This window comes from Ips typographus, linkage group LG7 (genome assembly GCF_016097725.1).
Source record: "Ips typographus isolate SLU linkage group LG7, UJ_Ityp_2.0, whole genome shotgun sequence".
In the NCBI taxonomy this organism is placed as follows: Eukaryota; Metazoa; Arthropoda; class Insecta; order Coleoptera; family Curculionidae; genus Ips; species Ips typographus.
Window position 1 is genome coordinate 6477845 of NC_138428.1, and position 16544 is coordinate 6494388.

Here is a 16544-nt window from a genome sequence, read left to right on the forward strand (position 1 = left end):
GATTTTACTCCAACACTATACTCAATGGTAAGTACAAGTGCTTTCTAGTACAGTAAACTTATTAGGTACTTGTTACATGCACAGGTATGTGAGTTTTAAAACATCCTTCATTGTGAGAGCAACAAAAATAATTTTAAATGAAACTCAAATTCATGTAGATGACATAATTCTCATTTCAAAATCTTTGGAGCACCTAAAAGAAATAAAATTAAAACTAACCAATCGATTTGAAATGAGAGATTTGACTTCTACTCCATTAAAATTTCTGGGTTTGAATATTACTAAAACTGAACATTACTTGTGCATTGATCAAAGAGAATTAATTCAAAAAGTTATTAACATGTTTGGAATGAGACACAGTAAAACAAGTAATATTCCAGTACAACCAAATTTAAAGTTAGAAAGATGTATGCCAAGAGAATATTCCCTACCGCGAGCTAGTTGGATGCCTTATGTATATTATGTTAGGTACACGTCCAGATATATGTTATGCTGTAGCATATTTCAGTCAATTTCAGAATTGTTTTAATGAAGAACACTTTAAATACTTGAAAAATGTTTTGAGATACTTAAAGAAAACTCAAAATTTTGGACTGAAATATGTTAAATCAAACAAGTCAAATAACAATATCATTATATCTAGTTATGTCGATGCTGATTTTGCTAATAATGTTTTTGATCGAAAAAGTATTTCAGGATTTTTAATTAATGTCTATGATAATATAGTTTTATGGAAATGTAGAAAACAATCAGTTGTTGCCTTATCGAGTACAGAGGCTGAATATGTATCTTTATCGGCATGTGTGACTGAATGTATTTTTCTTTTCGCTCTTTTGTGTGATATTTTGAACAAGAATGTTTATCCTGTTGAGATTTTTGAGGATAATCAATCTTGTATTAAGATGGCAAGTACTTTAGAGACCAAACACATTGATGTTCGTCATCATTTTTTAAGAGATTGTGTTGAAAAAGGACAAATAATTTTAAAGTATGTTTGTACAGCAGAGCAAGTAGCTGATGTATTCACAAAAGCTCTACCGCTACCAAAATTTAGATATTTTATTGAAAAAGTAAATGTTGTAGATATTTTGAACTTATAAGTTATTCAAGAAATTGTTATAGAAGTAAGTTGTTGTATTGATATTCATTTTACTATTATATTGATGTGTATGTATTGTAAAATTGGAAGGGAGTGTTAAAATAATCAATTTTACAGAACATATTAGATAAACATTATGTCATCTAATGACAATTTAAGATACTCAGGTTAAGGAAGATAGACGGTAATTATTATTCGAGTGTGCTTATGTCTTTCCATTGTTTTATGTGAGTAAAAATAAAGTTGTAAAAAATCTAATAAAAAGTATCTTCAATCTCTTTGACCAGTTCATAAAGGGATAAAGGAAGCTGTAGAAATTAACATGTTCTTGGTAATAACATAAGAACCATTTACCAGTTTTGCTTACCTAGTTTCAAGGATTTACAGATTTTCTTACATTGAACAGTGTTTAAACTAGTTTGCTGTGTATTGTACTTTCCAGGACAAGTGTTCTAACCAATTTGTTTAGGCTGGACTTGATTGTGTATAAAAAAGCTCTATTTATAGTCTATACATATCTGGATCAGTTTTTCAATCACAACTTGCATACGTTTGTGTATAAAACAAAAACCGCAAAACGCCGCCATTAAAAGTGACGTTTTAGGCTTTCTAGTATAGAGGGCGGTGGGTATTTGCTACCTCCTGATACTTGTTCTTTTTGCTCGAAGGACAATCCTCACAAGAGTGAGGTTATGTTGGTAAAAAGCAAAATATAAACAAGAGCGGAAAAATTAAATCAGTGCCGTTAGTTACTCGTAAAATTACTTTATTTGAATTGTGCAAAGTGTTGGTAGTGATTCTGGATTGTGTGTGTTATTTTCTTGATGGTAAACCTGCAAGGTAAGCAGCAACTCTCTGTATGTCACATGAAACATCTATCAGCCACTGTTCGCTCTTCACTGACTTGTTTAGACATTTTCGGTTACCGAAAATATCAAAATATGAAAAACACAAATACAACTCGCACAAAATAATAAACGAATCGATCAATTTAAGTTGCAATGGGAAAAGTTTGAAGAACCTGTCAAACTTAAACGGTAAGGGCGCGTATATTGTTATCAAGTCCAATTACCAAAAAGCAGATAAGTAACGGATCGTAAAAAGGTAAGGACACGTATATTGTTATAACGTCCAATCTCCAAAAAAGCAGATAAGTAACGGATCGTAAAAAAAGGTAAGGGCACGTATATTGTTATCGTGTCCAATCTCCAAAAAAGCAAATAAGTAACGGATCGTAAAAAGGTAAGGCCACGTATATTGTTGTCATGTCCAATCTCCAAAAAAGCAAATAAGTAACGGATCGTAAAAAGGTAAGGCCACGTATATTGTTATCATGTCCAATCTCCAAAAAAGCAAATAAGTAACGGATCGTAAAAAGGTAAGGGCACGTATATTGTTATAACGTCCAATCTCCAAAAAAGCAGATAAGTAACGGATCGTAAAAAAAGGTAAAGGCACGTATATTGTTATCGTGTCCAATCTCCAAAAAAGCAGATAAGTAACGGATCGTAAAAAGGTAAGGGCACGTATATTGTTATCGCGTCCAATTACCAAAAAACCGATAAGGGTAGAATCGTAAAAGGGTAAAGGGCACGTATATTGTTATCACGTCCAATTACCACATAAACAGATAAGAAACGGATCGTAAAAAGGTGTGATACCGTTAAAATGGCGTCGGGGACAGGCAATGAGTAAAAAGAACAAGTATCAGGAGGTAACAATAATACAAATTATAACCCGTTTGTGCATTAAGCGAGGGGGACGGAAGTTGATTGCGCATTCGCCTACTGCGCAGTTGAATTGACGCAAAGTCATTGAAAGTTTGGAGTTTCAAACCCGCAAAAATTTGTTGTTTGTATTTGTTGTAGTATAGTGTTAGTTTGTTTTGTTTGTTAGTGGTTCTTTAACAGTTGAGTTTTGCAAATTTAAATTAAGTTGTACAGTGGACAAGATTAAATTTAGATCTGATAGTGCCAACCGGAAGTTGACGGCCGCCATATTACTCCCCCCCCCCCTCCCACTTGTTTCTGTCACCCACTTTGTTTGCTATTGCTCCTTCCTGCTATGTTTACATTTTTTTTATTCATTGGGGACAGGGCAACGCGGAATTTTAACAATTGGTTAAAGAACATTCGTCAATGACGTCAAAATTCCGTCTCAAACAGTTCACAACTAATAGACAAGGAACGATAATTATTAGACCTTAGCCTTTCTACGCCTGGCAGATTTTAGACCACTCACCTGGCAATTCCTTCTTAGCAAACAAATTATCCTCTGTAAAAGTGGGAGGATGAGGCAACAACGTAAAGTGACTCTCCCAGTGCGTGGTCAGACTGATAGGCGGCGCCACCAACGAACTGGACCGACTCACCACCAACTTGAGGATTTTAAGAGCTTCCTTCCAGTGCGGACCCTCCACATACTTGATTACCATTTTCAGTAAATCAGCGTTGATTGGCTGCGCGGCCGGCGTTGCCAAATCCACGTAGTGCAGCACGCAGTGCACAATGTTGAGTACAGGCAGTTGCAAGTTGCCGGGTCCTTTTTCCAGCATTTCAACGAGGAAAGATAAAATTGCAAGTCCCAAGTGTCCGTACGTATCCAGCAGATATTTAATAACGCACTTGGTCCACTGGAAACTTTCTTTGCTAAACGTTCTGCGACTGTACAAGTTCATCACCGTGCCTAAAGGTTCCAGTTTCTTGCTTTTTTCAATGCTAACCTAAAAGTGGTCGGTGATCAGTACTTTATTTCCACCAGCAACTAAAACTAACTTGAGCTATATTCTCGGCTGCTCGGATACACAATTCATTAGCGTCCTCGTAGTTCAGCAACATGTAGGGCAACAAAGCGATCACATTCATAGGGAAAGCAATGCTTTGTGACGCGTCCACGACCACAAAATTTAGTAGAGGAGTGAAGAGGGACAGCAACTCTACCGCAGGCTCGTAAATGTTGGGATGAGTGCAACCCTGTACGTCATTACAACCTTAAATAACTTCTTACAGTTGAAAAACTACTCAACCTTAAGTAGTAAGGCGTGCACGCCTGGGAAATTGTTCCATCTGAGTTGCTGCTGTAGTTTTTCGACTTTGTCGCGGGCGTCCGGTCTGTCCAACGGCAGCCGATGCATCACTCTGGACAGTAGTTTGACGGCCAATGAGAATTCGTGCTCATAGTCCGACTCCAACAAGGATACGGCCAACCAGAAGAGTTGAGCCAGGATGGTTAGTTTGTCATCTTGGCTAGCGGTGTCTCCTGTTTATTTATTAAATTCAAAATAAATGATTTATAACGTGTCACCTTTATGCCTGCTTTATACCTCTCAATTAACAATTAAACTAAACTTTCATTTAAACTAAAATTAATTTATCAAAGCTGAAAGTGAACTTACAAGCGAGCCCATTTATACTTTCAAATTACACTAAACTAAAATTAATTTTAAATTAAAGTTAAACCAACTTTATTAAAGTTCGGCTTAATTCGTTTAAATTCGTTGACTTTCGGAACTATCACTGTCATACTTGTCATCACTCATGATGTAAATTGCTGTCTCCTATTGCGATACGTAGTCTATTAGACTTGAATCGTCTATTTCCATAATTGGATTTTTTACCGAAAAAGTGGTTTAAGAACAAATTTTTTAAATTATTTTAATAAAAATTTTCTTTATCCACAAAACACGCGTAATGACGATGACAATAGAAACGTCAACGTCAAACATCAACGTCGAACGTCCAGTAAGTCAAAACAGTCATTTATTTTTCTAATTATTAATTTGTAGTATAAACCTAAACAAGATTTCTTAGTTTAAATATTAATTTTAGTGGAAATTTAAATTTAATTTAATTCTTAAATGGGAAGTATAAAGTAGGCATAATGGACTTTATTGACAATGGTACAAGCTGACAACTCCGCAAAAAGTTGACGTTTGACATTTCAACATCCATAACCATAAAGAATAATTGTTTATGGTTGATTATCTTTTTGTCTTCATTGAATTGCCGTTCTATTTTTTCTTTTCTTAATAAAGAGCTTAATCATTTCAATTATTTTTGAATTTTCAGAGTTTCCAGTTGTTTTCCGAAAAATTACCGGAAACTTTCTGAAAAATGTTGTATACTTAACCTCAACACTTTTCAAAATAATATGAATTTAAAAAAAAATATTATTTAGAAATTTATGCAAGTATAGTAATCTGATTTAATTGTCACAGTCTGTCACAGTAAAAACTGTTAAAATCGAACTTAACAACAAACAACTCAGTTTTAACAGTAAATAACTCAGTTATTCGACGTTTTAGGTAAAAACGCTATACAGGGTGGTCAAAAGAGAATTTCAAGGGCTACAAATTGGAATATTGAACCACCCTATAATTGTCAAAATAACCGACTTATTGACAATACAATGGAGTAGTTTACAGGGTGATTCATTGAATTTTTAACATCCTTGTAACTTGTTTTCATTTAAAAAAAGAAAAAAATACCAAATATGAATCGTATAGATATTTTCGTCTACTTTATTCCTAGATAGTCCATCAGTATACAGGGTGTCCAAAATTTGAATAACAAACCAAACTTATAATTTTTTATTCGATTTTTGTAATCTAGGTCAAATTCTAGGCCTAGTTAATGTAAAATGTTTGTATCAATATTCAATTGTTTTTGCTCCTACAGCCTTCCTTTGACCACTCTCTTCAAATTCCCAACTTGAGCAAAATTTTGATGCACTTTTCCAGAAAATCGTCCATAACTCGCTTACTTGAAACACCTGTATAAAACCACAGTATAACAAAAGAAAGCTAATGAACGGGGCTATCACGTGACGTTGAGCGGGCACGGCTAAGTTGTCCCGTTTAGCCGCTAGAGGTCGTGAAAGTTGACTCTTGTTTTTTGCAGTTTTTGATCAATATCTCAGGAACGTTTCAGGTTAAAAATTTGAAGTTTTTATCACAAATGCACCTCGCTAGGATGCAACTTTTACCTTCTATACACTTTTTTGGTGCCACGCACCGTTTGACTTTGAAAAATTAAAAACTAGAATTGTCAAGAAATTTCAGGTGTGATCCTTCTGATTTTTTTCGGAATTTTTTTTATTTTCAAAATTAACCTCAACTGCTTAAATACCTTCAGGTTAATAGTACAAAAATGACGTCAAGTGTCATTTGTCAAGCTGTCATTTTGTAAGGGTGCCACGCCCTAAAGTGTCAAAATTGACATAATGTCAAGGTCATCTCGGAAACAGTGACAGTTAGAGCAAAATGGACGTCAGATTTGTGTTCACCAAGTTCAAATTAGTTAAAAAAATTACTTTGATTAAGGAAAATCCAAAATGGTCGCCGTTAGTATATAGTAGGCCCAAAAAATCCCTAATTTAGATTAAATTTTGGTGCACTTTTCCAGAAAATCGTCCATAACTCGCTTACTTGAAACACCCTGTATAAAACCACAGTATAACAAAAGAAAGCTAATAAACGGGGCTATCACGTGACGTTGAGCGGGCACGGCTAAGTTGCCCCGTTTAGCCGCTAGAGAGCGTAAAAGTTGACTCTTGTTTTTTGCAGTTTTTGATCAATATCTCAGGAACGTTTCAGGTTAAAAATCTGAAGTTTTTATCACAAATGCACCTCGATAGGATGCAACTTTTACCTTCTATACACTTTTTTGGTGCCACGCACGGTTTGACTTTGAAAAATTAAAAACTAGAATTGTCAAGAAATTTCAGGTGTGATCCTTCTGATTTTTTTCCGAAATTTTTTTATTTCCAAAATTAACCTCAACTGCTTAAATACCTTCAGGTTAATAGTACAAAAATGACGTCAAGTGTCATTTGTCAAAATGTCATTTTGCAAGGGTGCCACGCCCTAAAGTGTCAAAATTGACATAATGTCAAGGTCATCTCCGAAACGGTGACAGTTAGAGCAAAATGGACGTCAGATTTGTGTTCCCCAAGTTCAAATTAGTTAAAAAAATTACTTTGATTAAGGAAAATCCAAAATGGTCGCCGTTAGTATATATAGTAGGCCCAAAAAATCCCTAATTTAGATTAAATTTTGGTGCACTTTTCCAGAAAATCGTCCATAACTCGCTTACTTGAAACACCTGTATAAAATCACTGTATAACAAAAGAAAGCTAATGAACGGGGCTATCACGTGACGTTGAGCGGGCACGGCTAAGTTGCCCCGTTTAGCCGCTAGAGGGCGTGAAAGTTGACTCTTGTTTTTTGCAGTTTTTGATCGATATCTCAAGAACGTTACAGGTTAAAAATCGGAAGTTTTTATCACAAATGCACCTCGATAGGATGCAACTTTTACCTTCTATACACTTTTTTGGTACCACGCACGGTTTGACTTTGAAAAATTAAAAACTAGAATTGTCAAGAAATTTCAGGTGTGATCCTTCCGATTTTTTTCAGAAATTTTTTTATTTTTAAAATTAACCTCAACTGCTTAAATACCTTCAGGTTAATAGTACGAAAATGACGTAAAGTGTCATTTGTCAAAATGTCATTTTGTAAGGGTGCCACGCCCTAAAGTGTCAAAATTGACATAATGTCAAGGTCATATCCGAAACGGTGACAGTTAGAGCAAAATGGACGTCAGATTTGTATTCCCCAAGTTCAAATTAGTTAAAATTACTTTAATTAAGGAAAATCCAAAATGGTCGCCGTTAGTATATATAGTAAGCCCAAAAAATCCCTAATTTAGATTAAATTTTGGTGCACTTTTCCAGAAAATCGTCCATAACTCGCTTACTTGAAACACCCTGTATAAAACCACAGTATAACAAAAGAAAGCTAATAAACGGGGCTATCACGTGACGTTGAGCGGGCACGGCTAAGTTGCCCCGTTTAGCCGCTAGAGAGCGTAAAAGTTGACTCTTGTTTTTTGCAGTTTTTGCTCAATATCTCTAAGTTTTTACCACAAATGCACCTCGATGATCACAACTTTTACTTTCTATTACACTTTTTTGGTACCACGCACCGTTTGGCTTTAAAAAGTTAAAAACTAGAATTGTCAAAAAATTTCAAGTAAAATTTTTTTATTTTTTACAAATTAACCTCAACTGCCTGAATACCTTCAAGTTAATAGTAGAAAAATGTAAAAAACGAATTATTTTTGAATTTTTAGATTTTCCAATTTTTCTGGAAAACATATGATTCTAATTTAAATCAAAATTAAACTTACCCAACATTTTCAAACTTTGTGCCGACCTGGACCGTGCTAGATTCGAAGCGAACTTAGCCCTATTCAACTCGCTTTCATTAACGCTACTGCGATTCTTCTTGTCGTCCCCCCCAGGGACGCTCCTCCTCAATCCGTACGTCACTGAGTAGCTGGTGCTGCGCGCATGTCCCACCGAAATCGAGTGATTTAAGACGGGCGGCGTGTTAAGCGTCACACCGTCCTGTATTTTTTTGAAAGCACCCCCGTCCTTGTTGTTCAAATTGGGGGTGGACTTGAATATCTCCTTGGTCAGGTCCAAGGGACGAAAATCTGACTCGAGAGATTCCACGGCCGCCTCCAACGTGAGCAGCAGTTCGGTGACGTAGCCTTGCATGTCCTCGCCTTGTTCCGCCACCGTTTCCACCAAACGACTTAGAATGTCCGAAAGCATGCGGGATGTTATTGGGACGCGTAGGGCGCGGAATATTTGCAGTGATCTGCCTGCGTAGTGTCTCGACGAGCAGCTCAAACCTGTTGAAATTACCGTTAAGTAGTCAGAAACCAGTTTGGAAAGAGTGCAGTACCGAGTTGTAGAGCAGTCTGAGCCCAACGTTCATTAATGTGGGCGTTGGTCAAAGAGTCCCTAAAAACCCTAAGGACGTACTGAAGAAATACATCAATTTGTTCAGCGCTTTTAATGGTAAAAACTTTGGCAGTTATATCCTCGTAATTCCATAAAGGTGCCTGCTTCGACGCTAAAAAGTCTACTAAAGACTTTATCACAGCTGACGTAGTCAGTTCGCTTTTAATCGACGCTGCCGGTTCGGGCAAAACTATTATAGGAGGCAAAGACGAGCTGTCTTTTTCATCTCCTACAAAATTTCAGCAAATAACTCTCACTAACTCTTACTAATAGAAACCCACCAGACTCCTCATCTTTCGAGGAAATACTCTGCAAATTCGTTTTGTTGGCTACACCCACCACAAACTGGTTGTACAGAAAGTCATCAAAGGTGGCGTCAGCCTCTAAACCCCACCCCTTTAAAGTTTAAACCACAAAAAAACAGTGACACCAAACCTACCAGTAAACACGTGACTGACTACCGGTAGAGCTGGAGTGGTCAAACCTAGCTCCAGTTGTTTGGTGCGGCTGTTTAGTACAATGTGCGAGACGGTCAGATGATCGTTATGTTGCGCCAGCACTACTAAAAGGTTGAGAAGCAATTGTTTGCAGTGCTGGTAGACGATGGGCCTGGTATGGTCCAGACCCAACAGAAGAATGTGCAACATTAAAGGAACATGGATGGCCCAATCGATTTCGATACCATCTACTACTATGTCGCAGAGGAGCATCACCCCCACGTTACACCTACAATTTCAGAATGATTTCTAAACTGTTTTATATAACTAAGGTTCCAAAAATCACCAATTTTGTAATTTAGTAGGTAAAGTCACTGTCAAAAACGGTTCCAAAAACTATTATATCGCCTCAAAATGAAGTTGGGCCAAATTTATACGTATTTAATAGCCTACGTGAGAGGAATATCCTCCATTTATATGACTAAGGTTCCAAAAATCACCAATTTTGTCATTTAGTAGGTGAAGTCACTGTCAAAAACGGTTCCAAAAACTATTATATCGCCTCAAAATGAAGTTGGGCCAAATTTATACGTATTTGATAGCCTACGTGAGAGGAATATCCTCCATTTATATGACTAAGGTACCAAAAATCACCAATTTTGTGATTTAGTAGGTGAAGTCACTGTCAAAAACGGTTCCAAAAACTATTATATCGCCTCAAAATGAAGTTGGGCCAAATTAATACGTATTTAATAGCCTACGTGAGAGGAATATCCTCCATGTATATGACTAAGGTTCCAAAAATCACCAATTTTGTGATTTAGTAGGTAAAGTCACTGTCAAAAACGGTTCCAAAAACTATTATATCGACTCAAAATGAAGTTGGGCCAAATTTATACGTATTTAATAGCCTACGTGAGAGGAATATCCTCCATTATTAGGTTTACCAGTGTTTGAAAAATCAATCCTCCATTGATTGTTTCCAAACGTAGAAAGTCTCAGTTTCAGTTGTTAAGTCTCACTTTTAATACTGGCAATTCTAAGAGATTCTTTAAACGTCTAAAAAGTTTTTAGAGGCCTATTCCGTCTTTAAAATAACAGTAGAGGCTTCTGGCAAGTTTTATATTGATTTTAGGTTTTTGAAAATTATCTAAAGAGCATCTCTTTCAAGAGAAACCTTTGGCAAATTTAATAGGAACAATAAAATAGTTTTTAGAATCTTCTAGCATTTAAAAAATATATTTTAAAACCTTCTGGTTATTGTAAAAAGATTATAGAGACCTTGGGCATTGTGGAAGGAATTTTGGAAGCATCTGACATTGAAAATAATTTTAAGGACCTCTGGCAAGTTTTTTAATAATTTTAGAAATTCCTAAGGTAATTCTAGAAGCCTCTGTCAAATTAAGAGACGTTTCAAAGGTTTAAAGAATTTATAGAGACCTCAGGCATTTTGAAAATGATCTAAGTAGCATCTATGGCATTTTTTAGTGACTTCTAAAAAACTCTGACAAATTTAAAACACTCCTGAAACGTTAAATAGCTATTTATGTAACCAGTTACGAAAAGTTCGATTTTGTGTAACGAATGAATGTTTGTAGGGCGAGCGCAGCGAGGTCCTACAATTTGAATGAGTTACACAATAAGACATTTTCGAAACGTGTTGCATACATAATTTTTTCTAATTTTGACCAAAGAGCGGTAAAAACCATCTTTTAAAGTGATTTAACACAAATATTCACTTTCACAGCACCTTGTATAAACTGTGACAACGACATGTTATGATGGATGTCGCCCATATGTTTCTACGGAAATGCATCAAAACAGGGAGTGATGAAATGAACTTTTCATAACTAGTTACATAAAGTGATACTTTTCGTAACTAGTTACGAAAAGTAAAACGTTTTGTCACTCTAATCAGTTTTGAAAAGTGTCACTTTATATGCCAAAATTCTTTTGCAGAAGTTTACTTTTAAGTTTTTTCTCAACTTTGGCAACTTTGTCACTATTTTTTTGGTTGTTATAGCATCTTAAGTTTGATTCATTCTTTGTAAATTATTTACTTTTATTGTATCATCAACGAGAAGAATAAAGACATTTTGCAATAAATGGTCCCCTAAAGAAAATATTTACTAAGATGTGCAAAGAGGCGCAAAACAGTTTTTTGGTTGCTTTAAATAAAACATTCCCTAATTAGTGATGGGTAAATTACCGGTAAAGTAAATATTTTACTTTACCAGGAAAATTTGACCTAGTAAATCACTGGTAACTCAGAAATTCTGTATTTCTGGCAGTTCAAATTTTGACACCGTTTTTCTACCTGACTGTACCAAATTTTGTACTGTTTTTCAGGTTATCGGATAGTAAATTTAAAGAGGATTCCAAAAATGTGCTTAAAACATTTATTTTCTCACTCCAAGTGGGTCTTAAAGACGATTTTGTCCCTGACTGTCCCTTAAATTGTGTTCGAATTTCAGACCACAATTTCACCTGATTTAAATATTTGTTGCATCAAACCAGTTTTTCCTAAATAACTCAAAAACCGTAAAAGTTACAAAAAAATTTCAAGGGACCTAAAATGTATCTAATTAACTCCCTAACCCAACACCGTAAGTTTACAGGACCGTTTCTGCTGTCAGTATGCAGGGCGTACAAGAAAATTATGAGGGTTCACTATTTTTGACACCCCGTACAAAATTTTTAAGATAGATTTTTTTATTCTTCACCAATGAACAATAACTAATTTGATAATTTGTGGCATCAAACCAGTTTTAGCTAAACAACTCAGAAACGGCGAAAGTTACGAAAAATTTGAAAGGGAGCAAAAATATTCGTAAAGAACTGCTAAACTTATTCCTGGAAGTTTCAGAGTCCGTCAGTGCTGCTACTATACAGGGGGTGGATGAAAAATGTAGTGATTCAGATTTTTTGACCACTCTGTATGCAATTTTTAAGAGAGAATTTTATGCTTTACACCACTGAAAAGAGGGTCTCAAGACGGTTAACTTGACAGGTTTAATCTCCTTGAACTCCAAAAAATAACGAGGTTACAGGATGCTCAAATTTCAAACCACAATTTTAAATAATTTGAAAATTTGACGTATCAGATCAGTTTTTGCTAAATAAATCAGAAACGGCGAAAGTTACAGTTCATCAGTTTTGAAAAGTGTCACTTTATATGCCAAAATTAGAAAAACCATTTTTAGAGATATCTAAAGTAATTTTAGATTTCTCTGGATTTGTAAAATGATTGTAGAGGTCGCTGATCGCTTTTGTATTACATCTAGCATGAAAGGATTTTGAGAAAACACATCTAGGAAAATTTAAAGATGCTTTTAAATTTTAAAATAATCCTACAATCTTCTGGTAAAGAAATAGTTTAGAAAAACTTCGTACACATGGCAACATGATGACATTCTAATTTTGCTTAACTCTCCTTTGGCTGTAGTTTATGGCCATAGATATCCTCTAGAATGCACTTTTAACTGTTTCAATTTAATAATCTTAAAGATTATTCCTTATGTTCACAGAATGTCGTGATTTTCTAACTTGTTGCAGATTTATTACACATTTTTTCTACGACACTTACCTGTGAAATCCGGAAATTGGCTGGGACGTGTCCGGTAAATATTCGGTTAGAGGAGCGAAATAACCCCCAAATTCGGGCATGGGAAGTGGATGAGGCTGCGGAATGTCGACTTTTTCTCTTAACACTATTTCATCACAGTTGGACGCCTGTTTGTAAATCACTTTTTAAATAAAATTTACAGTGAATCAATCTCCAAACCTCTTCCAAGGAATTGCTCAACTCCTCGCTGGGATTGCGCAGTTTATCGCCACGATTCAAACCGAAATCCGCGAAAAGATTCGAGGAAGGTTCATTTTTGTTTATTAGTTTTGAAGGATCTTCGCCGCTGTGGCGTTTTGTGTGAATCATACCCTTTTCAATACCTAAACGCGATGTTTGACTAGTTATACAGGGTGGTCCAGTTTTAAATGTCAATAATTCACCAATCCATAGCCAATTAAAAAATAAGTTGACATTCATTATGTCATTTTCCTGAAAAGTGCTTCCTAAGGAAAATACAGTCCTTCAAATTTCTGTTTAAAAAATCGTTTTTTTTTTGTCATAACTGTCAGACCGTTGGAGCAATATTGATCAAATTTGGAACAAACACTTTATTACACGTTATTACGGTCAAAGACCCAAAACTAACCCAACCCAACTTAAAAATTGTCTTGGAAACGGAAAATTCACTTAAGAAGTTTAAAAAATATTATTACACCGCATATACAGGGGTTAATTTGCTACCACTTTAACAATAGCAGACTTTACACTAAAAAGTAGTTTTAATCTAACCTGTTCTTTTTAGTCACCCCAAGACGCTTATTTTGAAACCCAAAACAAATTACTGTTTACAACATTAATGTAACCGTTAAAATGTAATCCTTATCCTTATTTTGTTTGTTATTCTTAAGATTTCTAAGAGAAATGCATATCTGCCCTAAAATACTAGACTACACTGCTAAATGCTACACTTTAAAAGGAAAATTATTCGAAAATTTGCTTCCTTCATCTGTCTGTACACTACGTAATTTCAGAAAATGTTCATAACAAGAAGAATAAAGATAGATGTTCGTGACAGTTTAAACTAAAAGCTGGCAACACTGTTAAATTAAATCGAAACTTGTGAACAACAGTCACGTGACTCGGAAAATGTCAATTTTAACTATGAAAAGTTTATAAATTACATTTAAGAACTTGGAAAATCTTAAACTGTGAAAGCATGTATCCTGATCGTGACAACTTAAATTTGCAGCTGGCAACACTGTAAAGTTAAATTATCATCAGTCAACAACAATCATTTGACTCGGAAAATGTCATATTTAACCTCGGAAAGTTTGTCGATTACATTTAAGCAGTTGGAAAAGCTGGAATTAGAAATGCACGTCACGTGTGTTCGTGACTATTTAAACTGGAAGCTGGCAACACTGTAAAGTTAAGTCAAAACTTGTCAACAACAGTCACGTGACTCGGAAAATGTCAATTTTAACTATGAAAAGTTTATAAATTACATTTAAGAACTTGGAAAATCTTAAACTGTGAAAGCATGTATCCTGATCGTGACAACTTAAATTTGCAGCTGGCAACACTGTAAAGTTAAATTATCATCAGTCAACAACAATCATTTGACTCGGAAAATGTCATATTTAACCTCGGAAAGTTTGTCGATTACATTTAAGCAGTTGGAAAAGCTGGAATTAGAAATGCACGTCACGTGTGTTCGTGACTATTTAAACTGGAAGCTGGCAACACTGTAAAGTTAAGTCAAAACTTGTCAACAACAGTCACGTGACTCGGAAAATGTCAATTTTAACTATGAAAAGTTTATAAATTACATTTAAGAACTTGGAAAATCTTAAACTGTGAAAGCATGTATCCTGATCGTGACAACTTAAATTTGCAGCTGGCAACACTGTAAAGTTAAATTATCATCAGTCAACAACAATCATTTGACTCGGAAAATGTCATATTTAACCTCGGAAAGTTTGTCGATTACATTTAAGCAGTTGGAAAAGCTGGAATTAGAAATGCACGTCACGTGTGTTCGTGACTATTTAAACTGGAAGCTGGCAACACTGTAAAGTTAAGTCAAAACTTGTCAACAACAGTCACGTGACTCGGAAAATGTCAATTTTAACGTTGAAAGGTCTGTAAATTACATTTAAACAGTTGGAAAAACGAAACTTGAAAAAGCACGTCAAAAAATGGTGATTTGCTTTTTAAGTTGCGCGAACGAATGACGAATTAAAATTTACAGCTGGCAACATTGAAAAGTTAAAATGACACCTGTCAACAACAGTCACGTTACCCAGAAAATGTCATCTTGAACCTTGAAAAGTCTGTAAATTACTTGTAAGCAGTTGGAAAATCTTCAATTGTAAAAGCACGTTACGTAATCGTGACAATAGAAATTTGCAGCTGGCAACACTGTAAAGTTAAATTGACGCTTGTCAACTACAGTCACGTGAAAATACGTGAACAACGTTTGACGACAGACTCCTGACGTCAAAATATGTCGATCTAAGTCGACTTAGTTATATTCAAAATTGTCTCGTTTAGCCGGTAGAGGGCGTCAAAAATTTGTAAAAATATTGGTTTTTTACTAAATTACGTGAAAACCTGCTAATGGATTTTAATGAATTTTAGTATGTAGACTAATACTATAAAATGACGTTTTCTAGTAGTACAGTCACCGGCTGTAAATAAGTGGAAGTGTTATAAAAGTGATATAATACGTCAACATTTCTCCTCATTTTTTATATGAACGGCGTTATGACAACCCAGATATTTTTGTCGAGTGACCGGAAGTATTTTGAAGCTATTTTACCTCTTTAATATTTCCCGGTGGATGAGCTGTTTCGCCCGGAAAAAAAAATTTACAATTACCTGCATACATCAAAGTAGGTATAATAAAGTTGAAATTATTTATTGTAAGAAACTAAGTAAACCAAAAACATTACTTAAGCAAATGTGTAAAATGACCGCCATCTTGCTGAATACACTTATCAATACTCTTTAAGAAATGAAATTGTACCCAATATTTTTACAAATTTTTGACGCCCTCTACCGGCTAAACGAGACAATTTTGGATATAACTAAGTCGGCTTAGATCGACATATTTTGACGTCAGGAGTCTGTCGTCAAACGTTGTACACGTATTTTCCGGACACCTTGTATATTACACCCATTATTTTTTAAACTTCATTTTATTCAGCCAGTTTTCATAGTTTCCAGACAAACTTTAGTTTTGAAAATTGAATTAGAAAAGATAAAAATTTCAGAAGCTTATAAATTGTGTTTTTCTAATTTTGGCATATAAAGTGACACTTTTCAAAACTGATTAGAGTGACAAAACGTTTTACTTTTCGTAACTAGTCACGAAAAGTATCACTTTATGTAACTAGTTATTGAAGTAAGTTTTCATAATTTGAAGACAAATTTCAATATTTTAGTCTTAAAAATAGTCTTAGATGCATTGACATTAGATTCATGAAAATTGTCTTGAAAACGAACTTTTCGTGCTTTTTACTTTGCTTTTCATTTTCTTCGAATTCTGGACTATTTTTAGTGATTCAAAACTGCTTTCAGCTTGGAAAATCGAGTTTCAAGACTATCTTTACCAAGTTATTGACATAGC

General features: G+C 35.0%; 1 protein-coding gene across 2 annotated transcripts in view; it reads right to left on the reverse strand.

Annotated features, from left to right (window-relative positions):
* Positions 1-16544, reverse strand: part of fry (microtubule binding protein furry) — an 83140-nt gene that overhangs the window by 29400 nt on the left and 37196 nt on the right. For both annotated transcript variants that reach the window (XM_081983475.1, XM_081983473.1), the window contains exons 18-26: positions 13130-13293; positions 12932-13077; positions 9348-9634; positions 9190-9291; positions 8850-9137; positions 8287-8796; positions 4125-4357; positions 3874-4071; positions 3341-3821 (exon numbers count right to left, since the gene is read on the reverse strand). In XM_081983475.1, the coding sequence (XP_081839601.1) occupies positions 3341-3821; positions 3874-4071; positions 4125-4357; positions 8287-8796; positions 8850-9137; positions 9190-9291; positions 9348-9634; positions 12932-13077; positions 13130-13293 (2409 nt within the window). The remainder of the gene's footprint in view (positions 1-3340; positions 3822-3873; positions 4072-4124; positions 4358-8286; positions 8797-8849; positions 9138-9189; positions 9292-9347; positions 9635-12931; positions 13078-13129; positions 13294-16544) is intronic.